The 17,462-nt window shown below is 36.3% G+C and overlaps 1 protein-coding gene across 2 annotated transcripts in view; it reads left to right on the top strand.

Moving 5' to 3' along the window:
- SHPRH (SNF2 histone linker PHD RING helicase) overlaps positions 1–16,656 on the top strand; it is a 106,399-nt gene extending 89,743 nt beyond the window's left edge. The window contains exons 26-30 of one of the 2 annotated variants that reach the window (XM_023729283.1): positions 3,464–3,556; positions 4,603–4,689; positions 5,483–5,661; positions 10,240–10,320; positions 11,417–16,656. In XM_023729283.1, coding sequence (XP_023585051.1) covers positions 3,464–3,556; positions 4,603–4,689; positions 5,483–5,661; positions 10,240–10,320; positions 11,417–11,513 — 537 coding nt within the window. In that variant the 3' untranslated portion in view covers positions 11,514–16,656. The remainder of the gene's footprint in view (positions 1–3,463; positions 3,557–4,602; positions 4,690–5,482; positions 5,662–10,239; positions 10,321–11,416) is intronic. The other variant, XM_023729277.1, reaches the window with a different exon arrangement.
- The last annotated feature ends 806 nt before the right edge of the window (positions 16,657–17,462 follow it).

A 17,462-nucleotide genomic window follows, 5' to 3' on the forward strand; every position in this document is an offset into this window, starting at 1 on the left:
TTTGAACTGCCAGTTTTTTGGTTAGCAGCCAAGCTTTTAACCACTGCACCACCAGGGCTCCTCCAGTGACATAGTCTCTAAACATGAATGTTAGTTATCTCTTCCATTTGATGAAAACTAAGACTGAACTACACCATTAGCTCAAATACTACTTGATTGCTTTATTTGACTTCTTTCAGTCTACTGGGCATATGGCAAAGTAACAAAACGGAAGTCTTGTATCTTTTTAACACATTTAATGACTTTTCTCTCAAAATTTAGGTTCTCAGAATTTTAGGAACCTGAGACTGCCTTACAGTTTGCTACCAATCAGATTTAAGTCTGTGATAAAAATAAGTCGGTTGCACCTATTAGAGTAGATAAAAGTCTACATGACGTTTCTGATCTTTGTTGTTGTTGTGCCTTTAAGTCAATTCTGACTTGACTTTACTTTTCTGATCTTTGCTTATGCTGACAGATAACCTCTAGGTCAAACTTCACCATAAATATCCTCTGTTGGCCTTCGGTGCTGATGTATCACTGCCAGTTTTTCAGTGCGTTTACCTCCTATCCCAGTATCTGGAGCTTTTACTTTAGTACTTTGTTTTCCAAAAAAATGAAAGACTTACTATATCAGTAGCTTTACAACCCTGTTTTGTTTTGGTCTTGTTGATTAAATTATAAGCAAGGGAGCAAAGATCTTCATAAAGATTTGCTGTGGTATATTAATTATTATAATGCTCTTGACTACTTGCCTCATCTCTTGAGTGGAAAAGCAGCAGAGGCACTGACTTGAGCTGAGTGGTAATGTTGTCTGTGTCTCCCAACTATTGCCTAGAGAGAACAAGCCCAACTATCTAGTCAAGTGAAGGCAGGGGACAGCTGTTAGGTCTTCACTTAAAGCTGGACCTTGGTCATTGATGTGCCAAGCATTGATCTCAGAGTCAGACATAGTAGATATATAGCTGGCAGAACTGAAGAGACAGACTAAAAAATATGGAAATAAGAAAAGGGACAGGAGCTTCAGAGGAGGACAGACGTGCTTGTAATTAACTGCAACTTTATCAACTTAATATACTAAAAATTGATCTAGCAGTTTTGTGGGATTTCTATTCCCATGCACTCTCCTCCCTAACATGTATCATTCCAGCTTAACTGTGTATCTGATACAGATGTGTACTGATAAAGCTAAAAAAATAAGCTAAGTTGGACTGAGGCCATCAGCTTACCTGTCCTAAGAGTTTTTGTACTCTGTTAACACCTTACACAGGGATAGATGTTTCCTTATCCTTATCTCTATTGCCTTTTCCATGATCCCTCCAGCTTTGGCTATATATAATCCATCCCATTCTTCCTGTTTTAATCTTTTAACAAAAGGAACCCTCTGTTCTTTTCCTACGTGGAGTTAGCACCCCAGTTTGGAATCTCACTGTTGATAGTTAATTGTGCCGGCTTCTCTGCACACTTGTTAATATTTAATTTTTTTTTTTTTTTTTGCCAATCTGATAGGCGAAAGAAGGAATTAAAATTTCTGTTGATAGTTAAATGTTCTAGCATTTTAAAGTGCAATTTGATAGGAAATCTGCCAAAATCCAAATATCTAAAAGATTTGTTTAACCTTTGAGCAGGAATTCCACTTTGAGTTTCTATCCAACAAAAATGTTTGGACACCTAACCAGAACTATAAATATAAGCATAGTTAATGAAATTGTAATAGAAAAATGGAATAAAATCAACCTAAATGCATAGCAATAAACAAATATTTAATAAATTATGTACGTATTGTAGAATAGTTCGCAGTCGTTAAAATGAAATAAATATACAGGTCCTACATGAAAACATTGCTAAGATATAGTGCTAAATGAATGGGGCCTGTTACAAAACATATTTAAAAATATATATATTGGTAGAATGTGTGTGTATTTTTATGTAGGCTTTTAAAGTATATAGAAAGGTCTAAAAGAATAAGTGCGAAATTCTTAATGGTGTTTAGAAAAGAAAATGAATTGAGGATGGGACGTAAAAAGAAATTTAATTTTTTTTATCCTATATACTTCTATTAGTTTAGTTGTCCAATAAGCATATATTGCTTTCAGAAGTAAAACTTCGGGAATAGCATGGCTGTTTCTACCTAAACTCCTAAATACATGAGTTTTATGCTAATTTCCTATGTTCTCTTTGCTCTTATTTGAGATAATTTTAAGATTGAAATGAGTCATTTATAATACTTTTTTTTAATCTTCAAGTATAATTGAAAGTCTGTATCTCTGGAAAAATAAATACAGACTCAGCATTTTAGTATGAGTATTTTAAAACTGTTTCTTCATAATTCCATCTTGGTAACATAAAATTAGTATAGCTTTCTTATTCGGTTTATATTTTTACCTTCTAGTATCTCTTCATGGAAAAGTGTTTTGGGAAGGTAGGGAGAAGGGAATGCTGCTGTGACGTATCTTTGTTTCCTTTGGGTTAGATCTGCCCTTCTCATGGGATAATCTAGGCCATTATAGTGTTCGCATTCAGTGTCTTAGAAAGATAAAAGTTAGAGTGTTTACTGTTTACCAGGTACTGGGCTAAATGCTTGATATGCCTTTTGTTATTTAATCCTCACAACAACCTTTTGAAATAAATTTAATAATCATCTGATAGATGAGGAAGCAAGGCTTAGCAAGGTTAGAAATAATAAGATTTAGAACTGTTAGAACACATGTAACTAGTGAGTTGCAGAACTGGGATTTGAACCTGGATCTGTCTTACTCATAATCCCATGCTCTTAATCTCTATCCCACATCATCTTCTAGAGCATTCCATGAGGACAACTGTCAATGAGATCTACAAAAACGCTTGATGTATTTTCCTCATTTTCTTATTTCTCCGTTTCTTATCATTTCCTCATTTTCATAATCTTATAATGGAAATGATTATGGAAGATGCAAAAAGCACTCTTTAAGTGTTTAGCTTTGTATAAATCGGCCTCATTGCCAAAGTGGACATCATTTGTACCTCTGTCATTGTTCTTTGTAATACCATTGTGAGAAAGGATGCTTCGTTGGTTGGATCCTTCATTGTTTGCCTTACACTGAAGTTTTGATCATTGTATTCTTAACCTTTCTAATACCATAATGTCTGAAATGAGTGAAACTAAGTGAAGAATGTTTTGAATATAAATTCTGCTCGTGTAAGATAACGACATTTTGTAACCACAAAATGTAGCCACTTCACTAAACATCATATCAGGTCATATCACTGTATGACTTTCTGGTGATTCTGGGTGTAAATTCTATGACTTGTACAGATTGAGACTAAAGAAATTTTCCAACAAACACAAAATAGGAAAGAGTAAACACACATGGACCTGATAATTTGTTTTGATGCACGTATTTTGACAAAGTGTTTCATGTTGTTTTTCCTTCCCATTGTTTTTCCTTCCCATTGTTGACTAGATTTTATTTGTAGTGATGGGTTTTCTTCTTTGTGTTCAAAGGGCAGCCATTCTACAAAAGTGGAAGCTGTGGTGAGAACTTTGATGAGAATCCAGCTTAGAGATCCAGGGGCGAAAGCACTTGTTTTCTCAACGGTACAATTCACATTTTCATCTTCAGTATTAACTCAGACAAGTTTTCTGTCTGTAATTAATTTATATGAGAGAACTGATTTTTAGTGGTTGCCATAATATAGCTGAGGTGACTTAGTGTTTAATAGCTATGGCTGCTAACCAAAAGGTCAGCAGTTCGAATCCACCAGGCATTCCTTGGAAACCATGTGGTGCAGGTCTGCTGTATCCTATAGGGTCGCTGAGTCAGAATCGACCTGACAGCAACAGGTTTGTTTTTTTTGTAACAGTAATTTTTACATATTAAATTATTTTTCATGTCCATAGGATTTTTATTTTTAGAGAAATTTGATGATTCTTAATAAGGTAATTTCTATAGATATATTTCATGTTTTTATATTTTATTTAGGAATTTTTTTATTTTATGGACCCCTGGTGGTGCAGTGGCTTAGCTGCTAACCTAAAGGTTGTTGGTTTGAACTCACCAGCTGCTCCTTGGGAAAAAGATATGGCAATCTGCTTCTGTAAAAACTATAACCTTGGAAATCTTATGGGGCAGTTCTACTCTGTCCTGTAGGGTCACTATGAGTCAGAGTTGACTCGATGGCAACAGGTTTTTTATTTTCTATTTTAAACATTGGAATCTGTAACCTGAAAATCTCGCTTCACAAGTAAATTTGGTTAAGAAAAAAAAAATCAAGTAATCTAGTGAATAAAGTATAAAAAAAATCGTTTTCATTTTTGAAAGAGAAGTAACCACACCCATTAAGTACTCAATTCTTTATGTTCTGTTATTTATGTCTATCATAATTCAGTTCTTAAAGATACTTGTCGCCTTTCCTCTATCTTCAAGTTATCATCTGATGTCGGGGGAAGGGGGATGGGAGGACCAATACCACTACTCTTTCACGATAGAGCTACATGATACGGATACTACTAGATTTGAAAGTTTTGTGTTTATTTTATTTAATCCTAAAGTACAAAAGTTATTTTGATTTAGTCCCTTTTCAAATCCTCTTCACGAAAGCTGTATGTAAATATTGTTTTTCTTATTGTTTTATGTGTTCTAGTGGCAAGATGTGTTGGATATTATTTCAAAAGCTCTCACTGACAACAACATTGAATTTGCACAAATCAGTCGCGTTAAGACATTTCAGGTACATCAAGAAGATTTTTCTTGTGTTATTTGGAGTAGATTCAGCTACACGTTGAAACTGTTGTTAACTAGCTTACCTATTTTTTTTGCCTTTTATCAAATAAACCACATAAGCAGGGTTTTCGTTCGTAATTGATGAATTATAAAATTAACTTTTAAAAGCAAAGTAGAGAAACTAGTTCTTTTCTGTCTATTCAGTTATATCTATAGCACCACCAGACTCTATCTTCTTTTAATTTTTTTTTAAGATCTTCTGGTTTAAGGTCTTTTTCTTGAATATAGGAAAAGATTGTCTGTGCTATACCTCTTGAATGGACCAAAGGCCTTATGCTCCCTAGAGATTAGGTTCTAAATATACTGCATAAGGTGAAACTGCATAAAGTCAAAGTTGTCCTCACATTACACTCAGCACAGGGACTCCGGGAGACACAAAGAAAAGAAGACCAGCTGAGAATTTAGTAGATTTGTGTCTCTTATCTCGAGCTCACTCTAGAACGATTCTCGTTATCTCTTTTTCCTCTAAGTGTGTGTAATTTAATTTGCAGACATCATATACATTACTTTGTGATTTCACTGTATATTATAAAGAACAAGAGACTTACGTGATACTTTTCCTTATAATTAAAGTGTAGCAACATGTTTACATTTTCTAAAATTGATAATTTTACATTTAATTTTCTTGTTACATTTCACAATGATCTAGATACTGCTAAGCATCTTTAAAGTGAGCTAAAACATACTACTCTTATTTTTAATTGATCCAGCTAAAATTAAAATGTACCTTTCTTTTTTAGGAGAATCTTTCAGCATTTAAACACGATCCCGAAATCAATATTTTGCTGCTGCCCCTGCACACAGGTTCTAATGGACTAACTATCATTGAAGCAACTCATGTTCTTTTGGTGGAACCCATACTGAACCCTGCCCATGAGCTTCAGGCCATAGGGAGAGTGCATCGAATCGGACAGACAAAGTAAGAACTGAAATTAGCATCAGTCATATTTATTTCAAGTTTCTAAGATACCAAATCAAACTCTTCCAATTATGTTTATCATAGCTTATTCATTTTTAATTACTTCCCTATGGCAAAAAGGTAAGTCGAGATTTTCAGTTCTCCTTCCTCCAGGCAGCAAACCCCAAAATTCTCCCAGGTTTTTATCTTCCCTCCATCAAAAGTACCCTAATTGCTTAACCAAAAAGTCTTTCCTCCTTCTGAAACTACTGTGATTGCATCATCAAATAAATTTTGTTAGAAATACGTAAGATAGTTGCATAAAGGTATCCATCATGATTTTAGTAAGAATTTATTTTTGTCTAGAGTAGCCTATGATTAAAAGTAGGCATACCTCATGCTTGAATGAAAACAACTAGCTCCTTTTTAAGTTCTTACCCTTAGGAAGAGACAAGCTTCTAGGTCAGCCCTAAAGAGATAAGTAGATTTAGTCTAGGGCTCAAAGGAAACCTAATAGTGAATATTTTGTGGTAGGTACTGCCTTCACACAAATATCAGAATGTTGAGGATTATCCTTGATAAGGCCTACTAGATATATTACCTCCTGGAGTTTAGATTGCTTGAATGTTTTTTTAAAATGCTGCCATACTAAGCATTCATTAAATAAATATTTACTGAGCACTACGCTAGATACTGAAGATCCAAATTGAGACATAAAACTTATCCCACAAGAAAGTTACAGTGTATACAGGAGACAAATGAGTTAAAATACTGCAGTAGAGTGTGTCCAAATACAATAATACAGTTACTCTGGTAGCAGAAAAGAGGGAGTTATCATTTATGCCCTAGAGAGTTACGGAAGGCTTCATTAGATTGAGTCTTGATGGAATGATGATTTCAAAGTTGGGTAGAGAAGGTGCTCTCATAGCCAGAGAGGAGCTGCATGTGCAGAAAAACAGAGGTAATAAACAAGTATTTCTTCAGACTATAAGAAGTTGAATTGCTGGAGTGTAAAGTCTAAGAGGAGTGGCAGGAGATGAACACCTTAAATGGACTACTCTGTAAACAGTAGCTGGGAGAGCAAATGAAGAGTTCATTTTAAGCAGGACAGAGACATTTTCATCAAACAAATCCTTAACAAAATATGGCAAAATAACATAATAAATGCATGCTTGTTCTCAAGTACTACCAGGTGTCATTTAAAATGCAGTTTTGTCTTACTTGTTTTTGTTAATTTTGTTCTTTTTTTAAAAACATTGACTTCTTGTCCTTCTAATGTTTTTCTAAAGCATAGCCTGGACTCACCTCAGATTTATGACTACAAATCCTAAAAGGCCGTTCAGCGCTACTGGACAATCCTATACTTCCCTAGTAAATAGGTTTCTCTGCTTTCTGTGGAGATTATCTTAGGTCTTCTGTATCCTTCTCCTGCCCGCTGTCAGCTGATCATGTTGCCTCATACAGGGAGAATAGACAAAGTCAGATTAGAAGCCCCTCATCTTTCTGTCACCCAATTCATCCATCTACCTGTGTCAGTACCACGTTCCTCATTCAATACATTTTTATTGGAGCACTGTCCTAGGCTTGAGATGTCCTCATGGAGCTCACATTCTAGTTGTAAGCAGGTTGGTAGAGGCAGATGGTAAACAATAAAAACATACTGAATATATAGTATGTTATGAGCTAGAAAAATTGATCAGAGTGAGGAGGATTAAGAGTACAGGGGGATAGACAGAAAGACCGTATTGAGAAAGTAATATTTGAGCAAAGACTTAAAAGAGGTGAGAAAATTAGTCATGCAGATATCTTAGAGAAGAATATTCAAGCCGACAGTATACCCAGTACAAAGGCCTGAAGTCAGGAGTTTGCCTGGTATGTTTGAGGAATGGCAAAGTTAGAGTAGCTGATGTAGAATGAGCAAAGGGGAGAGGAATAGGAAATGAAGTCAGAGAGTTTAGGGAAACCAGATTATAGAGGGCCTAGGAGGCCAAAGAGCCATAGTGGTGCACTGGTTAAGCACTCAGCTGCTAACCGAAAGGTCAGGAGGTCAAACCCACCAGCCGCTCTTGGGGAGAAAGCTGTGACAGTCTGCTTGCATAAAGATTACAGCCTTAGAAACTTTATGGGGCAATTCTACTCTGTCCTGTAGGATCGCTGGGAGTCGGAATGACTCAACAGCAGCGGGTTTTGGTTTTTTTGTTTGTTTGGTTTAGGAGGCCACTGTGAGGACCTTGTTTTTACTCTGTGTGAGATAGGGAACTATGTGAGCAGAAGAGTGATGTGATATAGCTTAAGTTTTGTGAAAGAATTATTCTAAGTGCTGTGTTGGGGGCTGGGGATGGGGGGAGCAACAGAGAATAGAAGCAGGGAGACGGATTAGGAGGCAATTGCAGTAACCCAGGGGAAAGTTGAAGGTAGCCTAAACTATGGTGGCAGCAGTGGAAATGGTGAGAAGTGGTCAGATTCTGGATATATTTTGAAGGCAGAGCCAATAGTATTTGCGGACAGACAGGACATAGGGTGTGACAGAGTTAAAGATAACACCATGGTTTTTGACCTGGCAACTAGAAAGATAAAGTAGCCATCAGCAGAGATGGAGAAGACTGCATGGTGGAAATTTGGTGAGGGAAGAACAGTTCAGTTCAGATACAAGTTTGAGATGTTTATTATACATCCACATAGAGATTTCTATTATGTAGTTGGATAAACTTGGATCCACTGTCAACACCCATGGAAACAGCCGTCAAGAAATCAAATGACGTATTTTGCGTCAGGCAAATCTTCTGCAAAAGACTTCTTTAAAGTGTTGAAAAACAGAGATGTCACTTTGAGGACTAAGGTGCGCCTGACCCAAGCCACGGTGTTTTCAGTTGCTTCATATGCACATGAAAGCTGGACAACATATAAGGAAGACTGAAGAAGAATTGATGCCTTTGAGTTACGGTGTTGGTGAAGAATATTGAATATACCATGAACTGCCAGAAGAACAAAGAAATCTGTCTTGGAAGAAGTACAGCCAGAATGCTCCTTAGAAGTGATGATAGTGAGACTTTGTCTCACGTACTTTGGACATGTTATCAGGAGGGACCAGTCTCTGGAAAAGGACATCATGCTTGGTAGAGTAGAGAGTCAGCGAAAAAGAGGGAAACCCTCGATGAGATGGACTGACACAGTGGCTGCAACAGTGGGCTCAAGCACAACAGCGACTGTGACGATGGTGCCGGACCGGGCAGTGTTTTGTTCTTTTGTATGTAGGGTCTCTGTGAGTTTGGAACCGACTCAGCACCTAACATCAACAACAGTTGGATAAATAAGAGTTCAGGGGAAAAGTCTGGCCCAGAGATATTCATTTGGAAGTCAATAGCATATAATGGTATTTTAACGTTGTAAGACTGAATAAGATTCCCTAGGGAGTGAGTATAGATAAGAGAAGTGCACCAAGGACTAAACTCTAAGGCACATCAGAGTTGAAAGGCTCTGGGAGAAGAGAAGGAACCTGCAAAGACAGCGAGTAAAGATCAAAGAGTGAATTAAGAAAACCATGAGAGAGAGGTGTCCTAGAAGCCAAGTAAAGAACCTGACTCGAGGAGGAGGATATGATCAACTGTGTCATGTACTGTTAAAATGTCAAGTAAGATAAGTACTGAGAATTGATCATTAGGTTTAGCAGCATGGAGATCAAACCAGTTTCTGTGAAGTAATAGAGGTGATGGCCTGATTGGAGTGTCAGAGAGAATGGGATTTTATATATGTATTTATTTATTAACAAACACTTAAATAACAAAGAGAGGTTAAGTAACTTGTCCAAGGTCACATAGCTTGTAAAAAGTGGTGGCAGGTTTCAAACAGACATTTAGGCTCCCAGCCCATGATTTTAACCACAGCATACTGCTATTTCTATATAGCTGATATGGACAGCTATTTTTGAGAAATTTTGCTGCAGAGAGGAACAGAGAAAGAAAGAGTCACATCAAGAGAGGCCTTTGTTTGTTTTCCATCCATAGAGTAGTCCAAGGGGTTTCTAAAGTAAAATCAAAGTATAAGTCATACATAAAGCCCACTGATGGCTTCCCCTGATAACCACGTTAAAATCCAAATTCCTGGCCAAGTCCTACAAGACCCCACATGACCCGGCCCCTGCTCACCTCTCCAGTCATATTTCACCTTCTTCCCCTCACTTACAATATGCCTTTGCCACTCTAGTCTTCTTTCTCACCCTTGGACATTTTAAGCTTGTCCCAAGTGTGTTCTCTTCTCCCCGGCATTGCTTTCATTTGCTGCTTCTGTTTGAATGCTTTTCTCACTTCTTTTCCCTTTTCTTAGCAGCCTCATTTCCATCATTCATGTCTCTACTTATAAGTCAGCCTCATCTCTACCCAAACCCGTCTTATTTGTGCATGTGTTTATGATCTGTCTCCCTCTTTAAAATGTCAGTTCATTGAGATCAAGTTCTTTGTTAAAGTCACTGCTGAACCAGCACCTGGATTAGTACCTGCCACGAGTGGGCACCAATTAACTGATGAGTCTAGCATATAATATGTGAAGTCTGTAACTTGGTTTAAGATGTTTGTAAACTTACAATTGTTATGTATGTTCTAGACCTACTATTGTACACAGATTCTTAATTAAAGCAACAATAGAAGAAAGAATGCAAGCAATGCTGAAAACTGCTGAGAGGAGGTAGGTGCCATTTACTGCAAGTAGGTGGAGAAAGTGTTTCTGTTTATATAAGGATGTGTACGTATTTGGAATGTCTTCACTTAAATGACTACTTAGTCAACCACAGGATGAAAGCACAAATACCTTTTAATAGCAAGGTATGAACATTTTACCTATTCAGTTTAATTCTTGTTTCCCAGTTAATGCTCTGGACATTGTAAATTTGACTTAATTTATTAACATATTTAAACTATCTTACATGTCTTTGTGCCATTGGATTACTTTTTAAATGAAGTATGTCCATATGCCCAACCTGAAAGCCTTAGTCTATTGTGTGTGAAACAAAACTTGAATTTCTGTTTCATGCATCACTCGTTAGTTACATGCAAAGAGGATGATCAGGACTTAAAACTCAGCTGGTAATTGTGGTCCTAATTCCAATGACAGAACAGAAACAGAGAGACCAGAAGAGCTTTAATTTAATAAACTTACTTTGGAATCACAGTATGTATGTTAATCCTACTATTTATGTTATTAGTATTAATTTGTTTCTTTAAAGCCTTTTAAAAAACATAAACCAGTGCCTCACTATATCCTTGTGAGCTTGTTAGGATTAGAAGATACCCAAGGGAGACGTTATTGCCTTAGGAAGGATTGTTTCCACAGAGGTACTTTGCATAGCAGAAAACAACCTGAAAGTGTTTTCTTCCACTGATGGAAGGAAAGAGGCTACCACGTGAGCTTTTTGCCTTAAATATGAAGGCTTTTTTGTTGTTATTTCTATATGTATAACAGACCTCAGTGATTTTGAAGAGCTGTTGAAAATTTCTTGTAAGGTGATTGCATTAATAGCAGTTGGCAGGAGTTTTCTTTCTCTGTTTCATTAATTATGCAGGGGAGGGGGGAATGTTATGACCAAGTCTGCGAATAATATATAGACGTCTTCACTAAGTAAAATGTAATAATGATCTTATCACCTCTTTTCTTCTGGGAATGTCTTGTGATCTAGTTACAAAAGCTTAGGAACAAATAAGTGTCCAGACCTATATTACCACAAATATATTAATTTATTCCCGGGGGTTTCTTTCTGATACTGGGCACTTGGAAAACCCTGCAGTCACACGAGCTCGTCAGCGAAGCACTCAGAGGCCTCCGTCTTGACCGTGGCTGATCTGGCAGACCTGTTTACCAAAGAAACTGAAGATATTGAGTGAAGTACACTTGATTCAATCCAGATGCTAATGTATTCATAAATTTTCACAACTTGTAGAGTGAAGTTATAAGTAAAAAAAATTCCAGTACATGTCAGTAAACACTGTTGTTGGATGATTTATTTCTCTTTCTGATTGCACAGTGTCCTAGTAGTTCTTGAGCCTTTTTAAATACATAGTTTCCAAAAGATCTTCAAGGTTTTTAATTTTTCACTCCTAATAAAACATTTATTTTTGTTCCAAAGAATATCTATATCTGATGAGGTGAAGAAATGAAGAGAGGTAATGTGTACCTTTCGTTTGCTAAGATCCGTCTTAGAGAGTTGGAAAAAGAGAGAAAGAAAGTAAACTAATCTAGTTTTCTATGACCTGTATATAGGCCCATTTTAGGAAGGGCCTTCACTGTCTTTAGCACGTAATTCACCAGATATCTTGTATGTTTGAAGTAGATGGTGAATTATATTAACTCTTAGTTATTTGAGTAGGTTTAGACCGTAACTCCATCAGTAGTAACTTCACAGTAATACAACTCCTAACAATAAGGTATGTTAGGCAAGTATTTCTTTCTCTGTATCTTGCTACTAAAAATCAAAATATTGAAAACTTTTCATATTTTCATCCTGTGTTAAGTGATGTTAGTGTAAGCTGTTAACTCTAAATAGCATTTTAAGTGTAATTTCACCTGAAAATTACCTAAGCTATCTCTACTTTTAATTTTTCTTATTGTTAAGTTTTTAACATGTTTTAAGATTGACATATCTGTAAATAATGCAAATTTTTATGATTTTAGGTCTTGTCATTATAACATGGAAATATGGCAGTGTTTTTTATTATTATTATGGTGGTGTCTTGGATTCTTTTCCTTTCCCATGTTCATGTATAACTATACTTTTAACCACTTGTATTTAAATTTATGATAGGGTTTCTTTTATTCCAGGTTACTTCCCTTAGGGACTAGTATTTGATCTTTGGAACAAGAGAATGTCGTGGTCACATAAGCAAATAATTGCAAGTGATAATAACAGTGTTTCTTCTTCTATGAAGAATTAATGGACTTCGAAATTGCTAAATAAAGAGTAGCTTGTTGTATCTTAGCCATTTAATGTAATCCAAATGTCCTTTGTGTTGTTTTCTTTGAGCCTTCAGAGTTTTAATCGACCCTCAGGACTCATTAGCTCCTGCTTAGCTGCCCAGAAACCGTTAATAGAAATATTCCCTGGATCATATTTGTCTGAAAGCCTTTGGTGCTTAGTCAAGGTGCATTTTCTTATTCTAGGTTTATAGGTGACATAATTCAGCTGAAGAAAACACACACTTGTTTTTGGTGCTTATTTTTCAGCTGAAGGGAGATATGCATTGATTCTTTTATATGAAATTGAATATAACTATTATTTTTGTAGCTCTTTACATATTATAAAGAGCTTTCCTGTACATTCACCTGTTTAATTTTCCCCAGAGTCCTGTGAAGTTGATATAATTAATATTCCTATTTTACAGATAAAGAAACTGAGGTTCAGAATATTGAGAAACTTGCAAATAAACAGTGGAGCCCAGGTCCCCTGACTCCAAATCTCATGTTGTCTTCCTAAATCATGTCATGCTGAGATTAAGAAGGCCCCTGGTTGTAATTTAACGATGAGATGATTTAAGCATTTTTTGTGTTTTTTTCCCTAATATTCCTTTCTAAACTAAAATTTTAGGGAAAACTATTTGATATGCTTGAATTTTATAAAAAAATATATATGTACACATAGTTACCTGTATTAGAGGAAAAACTGCTCTTATTTATTTCTGTAAGATATCATCAATTAAATAAATATTTTAGTGGAAATTGAAATTTGGGGTTTATTTAATTTTTGAGTCATAGAACATATGGCTTTCTCTTATGTGTCTTAACAGAAGATGTCACAATTACTTATACTATAGAGTCCTGTGTTTTATATATATTTGTTATTTCTTCAATACAGTTGTGACAGTTCTTCCAAACAATTGTCAAAACAAAGACAGATCTAATCCTCACAGCTTCTTGGATACAAACAAAGGACTTTTTTGTTTCCTTCCCCCATCATTTTAGGTTATCAGAAATACTACCATGCTTATAAATAGTTGCTCGCTAACCTAAAGGCATGCTGCGCTAATCAGCCAGTGAGGAAAAATGAAAAGAGATAGCCCCAGTCCTTAGAAGAGCTTCAAAGTGTTTGGATCTGGGGAACCATTCTCTGTTAAATAACTCCCGATAAGCTTAGTAGGACTGAAAAGATTATTTATATAGAATAATATATAGCTTTACTATATTTATGAAAGCTTTAACTTTTCTCTTTGTATATGATCGTCGAAAAGATCCATCTATTTCAGTTTGGGATTGGCCCCTTTCAGATCACTTTAATAACAACAAACTAAAAATTCTTAACATGATCATTCAACCTATAATTACAAATACATAGCAAATAATTATCAAATCTAATTGTCAGAATATTTAGAAACTGAATTTAGTAGTGCAAGATTAATCAACTCAAGCTACCCTTACGAATGAACAACGGAAGAAGTTATGTCTTCTAAATCTTCTGCCCTATTTTACTAGCTGTCCCACGATTTCATGTGCTAGAGTTTCTTATGGTTATGAAACTACAGGACAACTTTTCAGAAATGCAAAAATCATCTGTACTAAGTGACCTCAGGCTTAGTTAAATTGAATAAAAGATACCTTTCAACTTTTCTAGAATTTAGCTAAACAAAACCCCCACAATAATATGCCATTTGTATTTTTAACTGATGTAACAATATAAAAACAAAATGTCATCAAAACAGTACCGTACAGGCAATGCATTTTTAAGCGGGCTTACTCTGATAATCTAATCTTCAATAATATTTCTTCACAGTAGAATCAGCAGTATATTTTATAAACTTTTCTGTTTTCTAGAATCTCCGTGTACCTCTGTTGCAATGATGCTCATCAATGCATGTCACATGTAAGGGTTGAATATGAGCCACCTGCAAGTCTTCCTTCAGCTGAAGGCTATGTGAGTCATTGATAACCCCAAGGGGAACTCAAGTCTCACAATAGGTGTGTGGTGTTACCTCTGAGTTATAGAACAGATAGTATCAACTCCAGAAAATAGCGTAAGAACTGAATCTGAGAACTTGGCATGGACCAAAGTTGCTGTCTCCAGTCTTCCCCCACCTTCAGGCAGCCATTCAGGGCATGCACGTCTTCTATTTGAAGTGTGAAGATCCCACGCTATGGCTTGGTATCGTCTTCGGTTGTTCAGTAGTCACTCTTAAGATGTTCTTTGATATATTGAAACCAGATCCTCCTGCTGCAGCTTATACTTTTTTCTCTGCAAAATGGAAATTAAATAATCTCCATTATCTGTATAATGATCCTTTGTACACGTGACTACTGTTAATAAATTGTTCAGTAACTTTTTCTTTCCTTCTGCCTATCAAATAATCCATCCCTTCAGCCTTTTCTCAAAGGCCTTCCTCTCCAAACCCCTTCATTATCTTTGTCTCTCTAGTAAACCTGTTTTTAATGTTCTGCGCCCCTTGTAACACCTATTAGAGGAAAAATGCCCAAGGATACACCTTTGCTATATGGGATCTTTCCAGATCCGTTATTTCTATGCCAGCACAGTTCTCATCACTAACATGTATCCCATCTAGCGCCTTAAGGAGAAAACATTTGTCCCCAAATTTCCCTAGAAATTTAGTTTCTTCTCACTTCATCAATAATTTATTTAGGGTACATCTGCTGAGATTACCTGGGTTTCTTTTCTTTCCAGACCGTTTAGTTTATATTTACTGCATCCCTAATTTTGTACTCAAATCTGTAAGGCCCCTTATACCCTTTCTGTGCTTCCAGCTTTCTGTAATCAAGCCAGTGCTAATCCAGTTCTTTCCCTAGACCCTGCCTAAAAATTTCTATTAACTAGGATGGGAACATTATTGCCTGTTGATAATGTTGAATATATTTTCCTTTGACCTTCACAGAATGATGTCTTCCTTGGTAAATGCAAATCTATGTTTTAAAAGGGAATGTATTTTAGTATCTGTTGTTGCTTTATTGTATCAGAATGTTTCTAAAAACGATTAAGCTATTAAACTATTAAAGCATCAGTGTGGAATGTTCTCTTTACTTAAAACTTCATCAGTGCTCTTCACTTTTTAAACTCTTAATTGATAATCAGGTTTCTGCTTATATTCTTAGTTGTTGGGTACCATCGAGTTGATCCGACTCTTAGCGACCGCATGTGATAGAATAGAACTGCCCTATAGGGTTTTCTAGGCAGTAATCTTTAGAGCCACTGGGTGAATTTGAACCACCAACCTATGGGTTAGCAGTCGAGCACTTAAACGTTGTGCCACCAGGGTTCTTTGCTTATTTTCTACAGGTGGCCTTGTCTACCCTGCTCCCACATTCAGCTGGTCAAAGGTTTGGCCACTGGCATGACATGGTACAGATAAACATTTTACATAGCATTTCTGTCTTCTTAAGTTCTTAACAGTGACTCACTTTAGCAGACATCTAATTTATGCAGTGATTTATTTTTGAGGGGTGATTATTTCTATCTGTAGTTTTTCTCTATGCATTCAGCAAAAGATTAGGAAGCTTTCTTAGTAAATGGCTCTGGCTTTTCCAACATTATGTTAGAGATCTTCACTGAGTAAACCATTGTTAGCTGCCGTCGCATCAACCCAACTCATGGCAACACCATGCAAAACAGAACTAAACACTGCCCAGCCTTGCACCAACCGTGTGATTTATTGCAGATCAAACCAGTTGTGATCCATTGTATTTTCGTTGACTGATTTTCAAAAGTAGATGGTCTGGCCTTTCTTCCTTCCTGGAAGGTTAGACTTAGAGGCAGCAAAGCATAAATAAAGAAGATCCTCAGACTATTTCATTTTAATTCCTATAATATGAATTCTAGGGATATGATAATCTAGGAAAGGTAATGCAGGCTAAAAGATGAGAGAGTAAGATGTTTATTTTTGTCTTGTTCACTTGGGGCGTGTGCAAAATGGAGTTAATGTGGAAGCTTAAGTGCAAATAAAGCAACAAAAGTACCATAAATGTTCGTGCTCAGATGAGCGTGTTGTTGTTGTTAGTTGTCATCAAGTCAATTCCAATTTACAGCAACCACACGTGGCAGTAGAACTGCCCCATAGGGTTTTCCAGGCTGTAACCTTTATAGAAGCGGATCACCCCAGGTCTTTCTCCCATGGAGCCATTGGGTGGGTTCAAACTACCAACCTTTTTGTTAGCAGCTGAGCACTTAGCCGAGGGCTTACTGCAAGAAAATTTGAGGAGTCCGTTACAACCCAAATTATTTGTAAAATGAATGTTTTTTATTTCAACTTCAAATATAGGCATATAGAGTCCAATAATTTGCCTCTGGCAAGCCAGTTAAGTGCTAGTTAAACAAAAAGAAGAAGGTTTAAAGAGACATCTTTCATCTTTCCGTTCTCCTGCCTGTCTCTTCTGTCAAGTAGAAACAGTAGTGCTGGGATGGCTCCCATGTATAATTCTTTAGAGAGTTTACACCAAAAATAACCACCAAAAGCCTTCATAAAATGGGAAACTCACTTATCCTCCTGCCCCCCACCCACCCACCCAGTAACTCAAAGCCGAATACCTTGTTCTAGAACAGAAATTAAATTTTGTCGAAATTTAATTTCACCAAATTAAACAGCTGCAACATTTCACAATTCAGTTGGTACACAAATACAGTAATCAAGACACTGTGTTACTGGCATAAGGGTAGGCATACAGTTCAATGGAATAGAGTTCAAAGTCCAGAAATAAACCTAAATACCTGTGGTCAATTGATTTTTGAAGAGGGTGCCAAGACAATTTAATGGAGAAAGAATAATCTTTTCAACAAATGGGACAACTGAGTAGCCACATGCAAAAGAATGAAGTTGGACACCTTCCTTACACCATATACAAAA

This window comes from Trichechus manatus, unplaced genomic scaffold, assembly GCF_000243295.1.
Source record: "Trichechus manatus latirostris isolate Lorelei unplaced genomic scaffold, TriManLat1.0 scaffold00002, whole genome shotgun sequence".
In the NCBI taxonomy this organism is placed as follows: Eukaryota; Metazoa; Chordata; class Mammalia; order Sirenia; family Trichechidae; genus Trichechus; species Trichechus manatus.